Genomic DNA, 10,786 nt, shown 5'->3' on the forward strand with positions numbered 1-10,786 from the left:
TCACTAATTTGATTGTCTCTCAATGTGTTGGATGGTAACATCCATGGTATTTTGAGACTAAAGTGAGAAAAATACAAATTTTCTTTAAAGGTCATATGTTTAACAACAAAAAAAGTTCAGACACAAATAGCACTGAAAATGTGCCAACTAGGAAGCGCTATGAGGGATGTAACTCTATTTTCCAGCTAAGCAGGCCGTAGCAGATATGAAGACGCCTCATTTTTACAGGCGGATGCAAGTAGAGACGAGATCAGCCACAAAGAAACACGTTCAGATAGAAGCTTACATGCACTTGGGTGACAAACATGTAAGCGAGCCATTCCACATATGACAGTTACATTCAATGTTTCATTAGTGGATGTGACCCAGTTTGATATGCGTTAGCTGCGGTGCAGAAGGAAGTGATGCGAGACATTAACCTCAAGAGAACGTGCAATTCTGCATTGCTGCTCCTGGGGTGATTTGTAACATCACACACAAAGGCTGGATTGCTGGTAAGTTGTTCTTGTATATTTGAGATGTCATTTGCGAGCTTTTGTTTAATGTGTTTGTTTGTGTATGAACCGGTGGGATACATATAATTAGGGCTGTAGTTCCAAAAATGTATGTTTGTATGTTGTATAATTGTATTGGAGAGGAATTCTGAAATAAATCTGCTGTTGTGTGTGATACATTTCTGTTTGTGACTTGAGATGTAGTATTTGAGAGATGTTTTCATTTGTGTGTGGGTCTCCCATGTGTTTTGTGTGTGTATGTGTGTATGAAGGCTTATCAGCTCACAGCAGCTTTCTGTCAGAGCTTCTTGGCCAAGTGGCTATCAGAAAGAACACACCACTGTCACCATAGGAAACTCACCCCTGTCTTTTCCTTTAGTCTGTTGTCATCGTGAGGGATTGTTCTGAGCCACTTTGACATTCACCATGTAAGTCTTCACCTCATTAGTATGCATTTCATTTGTTTAATGTCACAGTACTGTCAAACTTTCAGGTCAGATGAGGACTTTCTTTTTATACCTTTTTATAGGATTGTATAGGATTGCTTTTTTTGTATCCTCCTCAGATTCAAATGGACGGTTCTGGTGAAAAAGATACTGAAGCAAACCCTACAGGTAGTGAGAAGATGGAACTTCCTGTTGTGACTCAACCTGGCCTGGGAGTGACCACCACAACAGTGACCACTATCACTCAAACAGGAGGAGACTGGAGCACCGGACTGTTTAACGTGTGCAGTGACACCAGTACATGTAAGAGGAAGTGCTCTAGAGAGGATTGATATTGCCATTATGAGATATAAAGTTACAAGTTGCTACTACAAGAAACAAAGTTGCAAATACAAGATTTAAACTAATTTTTCAAAATATGAAGTTGCATTTTAACAGATAAAGCAACCTTTAGAGGTTTAGAATCAAAATTAGAAAGGTTGAAGTTGTGAGAAACAGTGACATTGTGAGATATAAAGTCGCAACTATGAAAAAAAGTTAGTAGTCGCTACTACAAGAAACATAGTTGCAAATACAAGATTTAAACTCATTTTTCAAAATATGAAGTCGCATTTTGACGTATAAAGCAATCTTTAGAGGTTTAAAATCAAAATTAGGAGAGATATAAGGTTGCAGTTGTGAGAAACAGTGACATTGTGAAATATAAAGTCGCAACTATTAAAAAAAGTTACAAGTGGCTACTACAAAAAACAAAGTTGCAAATACAAGATTTAACCTCATTTTTCAAAATATGAAGTTGCATTTTGATGTATAAAGCAACCTTTAGAGGTTTAGAATCAAAATTAGGAGAGATATAACGTTGCAGTTGTGAGAAACAGTGACATTGTAAGATATAAAGTCACAAGTATGAAAAACAGTTACAAGTCGCTACTACAAGAAACAAAGTTGTAAATACAAGATTTATCCTACAGTGACATTGTAGGATATAAAGTTGCAACTATGAAAAAGTTACAAGTGGCTACAACAAGAAAAAAAGTTGCAAATACAAGATTTAAACTCATTTTTCAAAATATGAAGTCACATGTTGACAGATAAAGCAACCTTTAGAGGTTTAGAATTAAAATTAGGAGAGATATAAGGTTGAAGTTGTGAGAAACAGTGACATTGAGATATAAAGTCACAAGTATGAAAGAAAAGTTACAAGTCGCAACTACAAGAAACAAAGCTGCAAATACAAGATTTAAACTCATTTTTCATAATATGAAATCGCTTTTTTACAGATAAAGCAACCTTTAGAGGTTTAGAATCAAAATTAGAAAGGTTGAAGTTGTGAGAAACAGTGACATTGTGAGATATAAAGTCGCAACTATTGAAAAAAGTTACAAGTGGCTACTACAAAAAACAAAGTTGCAAATACAAGATTTATCCTACAGTGACATTGTAGGATATAAAGTTGCAACTATGAAAAAAGTTACAAGTGGCTACAACAAGAAAAAAAGTTGCAAATACAAGATTTAAACTCATTTTTCAAAATATGAAGTCACATGTTGACAGATAAAGCAACCTTTAGAGGTTTAGAATTAAAATTAGGAGAGATATAAGGTTGAAGTTGTGAGAAACAGTGACATTGTGAGATATAAAGTCACAAGTATGAAAGAAAAGTTACAAGTCGCAACTACAAGAAACAAAGTTGCAAATACAAGATTTAAACTCATTTTTCAAAATATGAAGTCACATGTTGACAGATAAAGCAACCTTTAGAGGTTTAGAATTAAAATTAGGAGAGATATAAGGTTGAAGTTGTGAGAAACAGTGACATTGTGAGATATAAAGTCACAAGTATGAAAGAAAAGTTACAAGTCGCAACTACAAGAAACAAAGCTGCAAATACAAGATTTAAACTCATTTTTCATAATATGAAATCGCTTTTTTACAGATAAAGCAACCTTTAGAGGTTTAGAATCAAAATTAGAGATATAAGGTTGAAGTTGTGAGAAACTGACATTGTGAGATATAAAGTTGCAACTATGAAAAAAGTTAGTAGTCGCTACTACAAGAAACAAAGTTGCAAATACAAGATTTAAACTCATTTTTCAAAATATGAAGTCGCATTTTGACAGATAAAGCAACCTTTAGAGGTTTAGAATTAAAATTAGGAGAGATATAAGGTTGAAGTTGTGAGAAACAGTGACATTGTGAGATATAAAGTCACAACTATGAAAGAAAAGTTACAAGTCGCAACTACAAGAAACAAAGTTGCAAATACAAGATTAAAACTCATTTTTCAAAATATGAAGTCGCATTTTGACAGATAAAGCAATCTTTAGCAAATAAAAATTAGGAGAGATATTGCAGTTGTGAGAAACAGTGACATTGTGAGATATAAAGTCACAACTATGAAAGAAAAGTTACAAGTCGCAACTACAAGAAACAAAGTTGCAAATACAAGATTAAAACTCATTTTTCAAAATATGAAGTCGCATTTTGACAGATAAAGCAATCTTTAGCAAATAAAAATTAGGAGAGATATTGCAGTTGTGAGAAACAGTGACATTGTGAGATATAAAGTCACAACTATGAAAAAAGTTGCAAATACAAGATTTAAACTCTTTTTTCCAAGATATGAATTTGCATTTTGAGGTATAAAGCAACCTTTACAGGTTTAAAACCAAAACTGGAAGAGGAAAAGGTTGCAGTTTTGAGAAACGGTGACATTTTGAGATACAAAGTCAAAATTGGAAGAGATATAAGTTGTACTTAGAAAAACCATAGTGAGTTAAAAAGTTGCAACTACATGAAACAAAGTCACAACTGCAAGACTTCACAGAACATGGAATCGCATTGTGATATATGTAGTAACATTGCGAGACATAAGAAAAGAATTGGAAGAGATTAAGGCTTGCAATTATGAAACATTCACATTACAAGATACAAAGCAATATTATCAGTCACCACTGCAAAATTTAATCATTTAGCAAGATATAAACTTGCAATGTGACATTTAAAGTAACATTTTGAAATTTAAAGTCAAACTGGCAAGATCTAAGTTCGCAATTGTGAGAAACGGTCACACTATGAGATATAAAGTCACAACTACAAGAAACAGAGCCTCAACTTAAAGACTTCAACTCACTTTGCAAGATATGAAGTCACATTGTGACATGAAGTAACATTTTCAGATACAAAGTACGAATTGGAAGAGATATAAGTTTGCAATTGCGAACAATCACAGTTGCAAGAAGAAAACCAGTCACATTGTGAGTTAAAAAGTTGGAAGTACATGAAACAAAGCCTCAACTGCAAAACTTAAGCTCACTTCGCAAGATATGAAATCACATTGTGACATAAAGTAACGTGAGATGTAAAGATAGGAGAGATTTAAGTTTGCAATTCTGAAAAAGTCACATAGTGAGATATAAAGCAATGTTGTCAGTTGTAACTGCAAGATTTAAACTCATTTTGCAAAACATAATCGCATTGTTACATGAAATAACATTCTGAGATAAAGGGCCAGATTTATTAAACAGGGCAAATTGGTATGAGAGCACAGTCCCATAAAAGCACAGATGGAAGTGGAAAATTCTGTTGTTGGTCTACTGGCAATGCACAGATTGAAGAATGATAATCAGGCGCAGGTCATTTATTAACAACACAGACTCAAAATAGGTTAAGTTATGCTTTTTGGTTATTAAATAGTGGTGAAAAATACCAGTAAAATGGCCTTGCATGATTCAGTGTAAAAACCTTCCATTATTCATTTAAATACTCTCCTTCCATAAATTGTGTGTCTTTAAAGAAAACACCTACAAATGCATATGCAATAAGGTCAGCCAGAAAAAATAAATGCCTTTCACTGTGGGTCTTTAGTAAATCCTGACAGTAGATTTTTATTGCCTAAAGAGGGTTTGTGCTGGCATAAGCTCTTAGTAAATTGTGAGAGGTGTAAACTGGGAATTTCGAGTCACAATTATGAAAATATCAAGTCACATTCATGTTTTTATTTTATTTAGTGTGTCTTTTATTTAGGCAAAAAATCAGTCTTTGATAATTTCTGGATTGTGTCTCATGGATTTTCATTGTTTTAAGACAATAATTTGACTTTGCCTTGTTTCAGTCTATTTGGTAACAGAGAAAATATCCTTCTCTGTTTCAAAATACTGAAACCGGGCTGGAACTCTAGTGGGACGCAATTTGGTCTAATATATTTATAGCCTCAGAAAATCCAACACAGCGGCTTATTCATTGTAAGTCTGTTCATGAAGCCTCAGCCTCTCTATACAAGTAATTGAGATTGAACTTTATTGACAGATTGCACACAGAATTCCATAGCTGCATATTTTCATCTTTTGGGACCAAGACTGCCCCTTGGCGTCACTTTTTTTTTTTATTAGTTGTGGTCTTGTGTAAAAGTTTAGAAAACAAGTTTCTAAGTCTAGAAGTTTTTATGGTGGCACTATGGTTTGGGGGCCAGTTCTCACGATTAACTAGCTATTAACTATGACTTTTGCCTCAATAAACTCCTAATTTGCTGCTTTATAATAGTAAGGTAGTTGTTAAATTTAGGTATTGTGTAGGATTAGAGATCTAAAACATGATTATGCAGAATAAGACATTAATATGTGCTAGTAATATGCATGCTTATAAGCAACTAGTTAATAATAAGAACTGGTCCCTAAACTAAAGTTATTTTTATTAGATTTCTTGATCACATTGTTGATTATAAAATGTCTCCTAAAATACTTTAATATTGTATTCAATTCAAACTGTAGTTAGCTACAATTAACCATGACTAAATTTATCTAAAAGATATAGAGTATCCTGCACCCTCAGATTATATACTTCACAAATCACATAATTACTTGAATTACATGAATTGCTTAAAAAATAACTCTTTGAATTGCAGTTATTTGATGGCTTATACTCCACCATGTATTACTAAGCATTCATTACAAGCATGAAGTAATTACTGTTGTTTTCTAATCCAGCGGTTTATTGTTAGAAGTTAATGACATTCCTTGATGATTATAAATTGTTAATTATTTTTTTGATTAATTGAAGGTAAACCTGGGCATAAAACAAAAATCTGCTTTTATCTAAAGGCACTGATTTATTTTTCAAAGCCATATTTATCAGAAATGAATCCTCTTTGCGGTTGATCAGTTTTAAACTAATTGCAGATAAGCTCATGTTGCAGATCCCAACTTAGGTTTCACAACATCTATTTCCTCTTCTGTGCAGGTCTGATGGGTGCGTTTGTTCCGTGTTGTTTGGACCTGAGTCTGGCTCATCAGTATGGAGAATGCATGTGTCTGCCTTTGCTGCCTGGCTCCACGTTTGCCATGAGGGTGGGCATTCGAGAGCGCTTTAAAATCAGGGTAAGGATTCAGCAGTAATGTAAAAAAAAAAAAAAGCAGTTTCATGCTGGAAACTTACAAGAGACTTTTTAGAATTTTCAGTTCTACCAAAAATGTTACAGAAATCAGGAAATTGATAATTTATTACTATAATTTACACCACCTACAACGTTACCAAGGCTCACCATAATCGGCCTGATGGGGCGCTACAGCGATCAAAAGTATGAAATCTCAGAAATTTCGGGTATTTTTTTTTTTTTAAACCTACAGTCAAGCCCGAAATTATTCATACCCCTGGCAAATTCTGACTTGAAGTTACTTTTATTCAATCAGCAAGTTTTTTTATTTTTTTATTTTTTGACCAGAAATGACACAGGCTTCTCCCAAAAGATAATAAGACGATGTACAAGAGGCATCATTGTGGAAAAAAATATTTCTCAGCTTTTATTTACATTTGAACAAAAAGTGCCATGTCCAAAATTGTTCATACCCTTTGCAAACTGTCACAGTCTATGGGAAAAACCAAAGTTCTATACCATTCCAAATAGTCCAAGCTGTTCTAAAGCATCCTAATTACCCTGATCCATTGGGAACAGCTGTTTTAATCAAATCAACAGGTGAAAAACAGAAGCTTTCTGCTGTTGGTTTGTGGACAGTCATGGCTAAGACAAAGGAGCTCACTGAGGACCTGCAGCTGCGCATTGTGGTTGCTCACAAGTCAGGAAAGGGCTATAAGACCATATCTAAATGTTTTGAAGTTCCAGTGGCTACAGTGCAAAGTATTATTAAAAAATACGAGACGTTCCACACTGTGAAAAATCTCAGAGGATGTGGTTGGAAGCCAAAAGTGACACCTGTGCTGGCCAGGAGGATAGTGAGAGAGGTAAAAAAAAAATCCAAGGATCACCACCAAGGCCATCCTGATGAATCTGGGCTCTGCTGGTGGCAACATCTCAAGGCAGACAGTCCAACAGATACTGCACACCACTGGGTTCCACGGACGCAGACCAAGGAGGACACCACTTCTCCAGATAAGGCACACAAAAGCCTGTTTGGCTTTTGCAAATGCTCATCTGGACAAAGAAGAAGACTTCTGGTCTTCTGTTTTATGGTCAGATGAAACAAAAATTGAATTGTTTGGCCACAATGATGTAGCCTTCATTTGGCGTAAAAAAGGAGAAGCCTTTAACCCTAAGAACACCATCCCCACTGTCAAACATGGTGGTGGGAACCTAATGTTTTGGGAGTGTTTTCAGCCAGTGCACCAGGGAAACTAATCACAGTAAACGGCACCATGAAAAAGGAGCAATACATCAAAATTCTCAACAACAACATCAGGCAGTCTGCAAAGAAACTTGGCCTCGGGCACCAGTGGACATTTCAGCACGACATCGACCCAAAACACGCAGCAAAAGTGGTGAAGAAATAGTTTACATTATAGTAAACATTAACGTTTTGCAGTAGCCCAGCCAGAGTCCTGACTTAAATCCAATTGAGAATCTGTGGAGGGAGCTAAAGATCAGGGTGATGGCAAGAAGACCCTCCAACCTGAAAGAGTTGGAGCTCATCGCTAAAGATGAATGGGCAAAAATACCAGTGGAGACATGCAAAAAGCTGGTCAGCAATTATAGGAAGGGTTTTAATGCTATAATAGCCAAAGGCTTTTCTGTTGATAATTAAGAAGTGTATGAATAATTTTGGACATGCCACTTTTTGTTCAAATGTAAATAAAAGATGAGTAATAATTTTTTTCCATAATGATGCCTCTTGTACACCGTCTTATCTTCTGGGAAACGTCTGTGTCATTTCTAATAAAAAAAAAAAAAAAATTGCTGGTTGAATAAAATTAACGTTAAGTCAGAATTTGCCAGGGGTATGAATAATTTCGGGCTTGACTGTATTTTTGCAAACTATTCCTAGGTTTTTCATAAAATGTAAGTAAAACTCCTGAACGGAATGAGATATCTTCACCAAACTCGTATGTAAAAGAACACCGTATGCAAGAGTTCAATGTGAAATCACAGGAACAACATCACAGAGCTTAGCTACTTGGTGGTGCTATTTGAGGGAAAACCCATAAAAATTACTTTATGCAACCATTTGTCCTATCAACATGAAAATCGCTGTACATGGTTAGAGAGTCGGACTTGTAACCCGAAGGTTGCGCGTTCGAGTCTCAGCAGCTTGTCCTATCAACAGTTTGTCCTATCAACATACTTTTATTGTAATTAATATACCATGCATTCACTGCTTAAGGAGAAAAAATGTTTTATGCATGTAAGAAAATTTTAGTTTATTTTGTAACAGTTTCTGTTATTACTTTAAGTCAAACTAACAGAAATGAGAAATGTAAGATTTTTTATTTATTTATTTATTTTTTTTAATTAAAGGTTTTAGTAAATAAAAAGCCTCAGGTATTAAGTAACAATATTTAATAGTCATTTAGACAATTATACAGCCTTTTGCACTGACACTCAACCCCATAACAATAAATTTTTTTTATTTTTTTTTTTATTAAAAAGTTTTATTTATTTTTGACTAAATGATACAGAAATTAACAAAAAGGTATGTTTTTATTCAGTTTTTATACTTAATTACCCATTATCTATTTAGTTAATAAGTATATATTCTAAACTTAGTCTGTGAGTCTGAAATAATGTAGTGTAATGTAACAAAAAAAAAAAAAAAAAACTTTTTAATACAAAATAGCATGAGTATATCATTTTCATAAATAGCAAAATTTCCTGGGAATCTAAGATGGATGTGCCTGCCAGACAATTCCTGTTAAAGTGTAAACCAACAACTCAAGTCATATATTATAGACTGGAGTTTCCGCTGAACAATGGATTATGGTGACCTGAAAAAGAAGTGTTTTACAATATTTCCTTTAGGTGTAGAGATTTATCTTGTCATAGCGTTCTTGCGCTGAGAAGTAAAACACATCCAGTATTTGACAGTTAGATGAAGATTCCTTAAATTAAATTCCATAACTAGATTCCTTGACTTGGGTGAGGGTGTTAAATCAATATCAGGGAAACGTATCCTTACTTAGCAATCTTCAAACTCTAATTTGTCTGGCTATATTACATTAAGAATACATTAGAGTGTCCTGTGTGTGTCTCTAGGGCAGCGTGTGTGAGGACTGGACTACGGTATATTGCTGCTACCCTCTGGCCCTCTGTCAAATGATCAGAGAGATGAAGAAGCGGCTGAAGACACAGATCTACACCGTTTCTACAGCGCTGGAGAGCTCTTGAGACACAGCCTGTGTGTACACAGCTCAGATTTTCTTCTCATCCGTGTTTTTGGTGATGCTAAAAGACTGAAGGGCCGTCTCAGCTGTCAGGATGTTTATTACCCGGGGTCCTGAACTTCACACAGGGTTAGACATATCAGTAACTCTCTGCTTGAAGATTGATGCCGTTGACATTTCAAACTGACGGAGAGATGGAATGACAGATGGGTGGAGAGACGGATGAGTGGAGAAGAGGTTTCTGATGGCTTCTGGGACTGTGTATGCTTTGATTTCTGATTGCTCTCTCACGGTACATATACATACATAGGTTTCGCTACATGGATTCAGTCTGGATTGTGTCTCTTTTCTTAACTGTTTTAAAAAGTCAAAACTAATATGGTATGACACCGCATCTCTCATTTCATCTAAAATAAAGTCTTATAAAAATAACCTAATGTTGTCAGATTTACTTAATCTACTAAACTTTACATTATTTTTATGTATTCATTTAACAATATATATAATATGTATTTGAAATATTTGTTTTATTTTATATATTTACACTATATATATGCACATTATCACACTTTATCGTAGCTGTGCGATATAGCTGTATATCGGCACGGCTGTGATTCAGTCTTAGGTAATTAAAGCGTGTCCATACACTGCCATATCACACTGCTGCTAATATTGCGTTTTTACAACAGTTTGATGGCATGAGTGTGTAAATACATAAGCAAAAACAATGGAGTATCTTTTGTGCAAACTACTTCCTTCAGCCACGGATTCAAACAGTTTAACAGCTGAGCCCAAGCCTCCGTTACTAATTCGAAAACATCACTTCAGAACTAGTAACGAAGAAACATTTAGTTGCTTCATTCAAAGCTTATTGTATTAATGCATTAAATGCTCACTGTATTATGTGGAGTAGAGTATTATGAAAGAGAGATGGACTGAGCGAGTGTGATTACCTGCACCTGATACAGCATTCATTCTTCAGCTCAATCTCATATTCACAATAAACATTAGTTTGAATGTCTGCTGAGGAAAGCAATATCTTTGTCGTAGTATCCTTTCATCTGTTAAGGGTGATTTCCAATGACAGCCATATCTCACGTCTACAAGTATGATATTACGTTTATACAACAGTTCGACAGCATGAGTGTGTAAACACAAAAAACAACAACAGTGTCTTTTAAAAACCCTCTTTTCTTCAAACTACTTCCTTCCGCCACAGATTCAAATATAAAATTGGAC

General features: G+C 34.8%; 1 protein-coding gene across 1 annotated transcript; it reads left to right on the forward strand.

Annotated features, from left to right (window-relative positions):
- Window positions 1-259: 259 nt before the first annotated feature.
- Window positions 260-9,971, forward strand: plac8l1 (PLAC8 like 1). The gene is made up of 5 exons (XM_073825194.1): window positions 260-494; window positions 874-922; window positions 1,060-1,243; window positions 6,179-6,315; window positions 9,420-9,971. The coding sequence occupies exons 3-5, from the start codon at window positions 1,066-1,068 to the stop codon at window positions 9,549-9,551; spliced, it is 447 nt and encodes a 148-aa protein (XP_073681295.1). The 5' UTR covers window positions 260-494; window positions 874-922; window positions 1,060-1,065; the 3' UTR covers window positions 9,552-9,971.
- Window positions 9,972-10,786: the final 815 nt, after the last annotated feature.

The sequence above is a fragment of the Garra rufa genome, chromosome 19, assembly GCF_049309525.1.
Source record: "Garra rufa chromosome 19, GarRuf1.0, whole genome shotgun sequence".
In the NCBI taxonomy this organism is placed as follows: domain Eukaryota; kingdom Metazoa; phylum Chordata; class Actinopteri; order Cypriniformes; family Cyprinidae; genus Garra; species Garra rufa.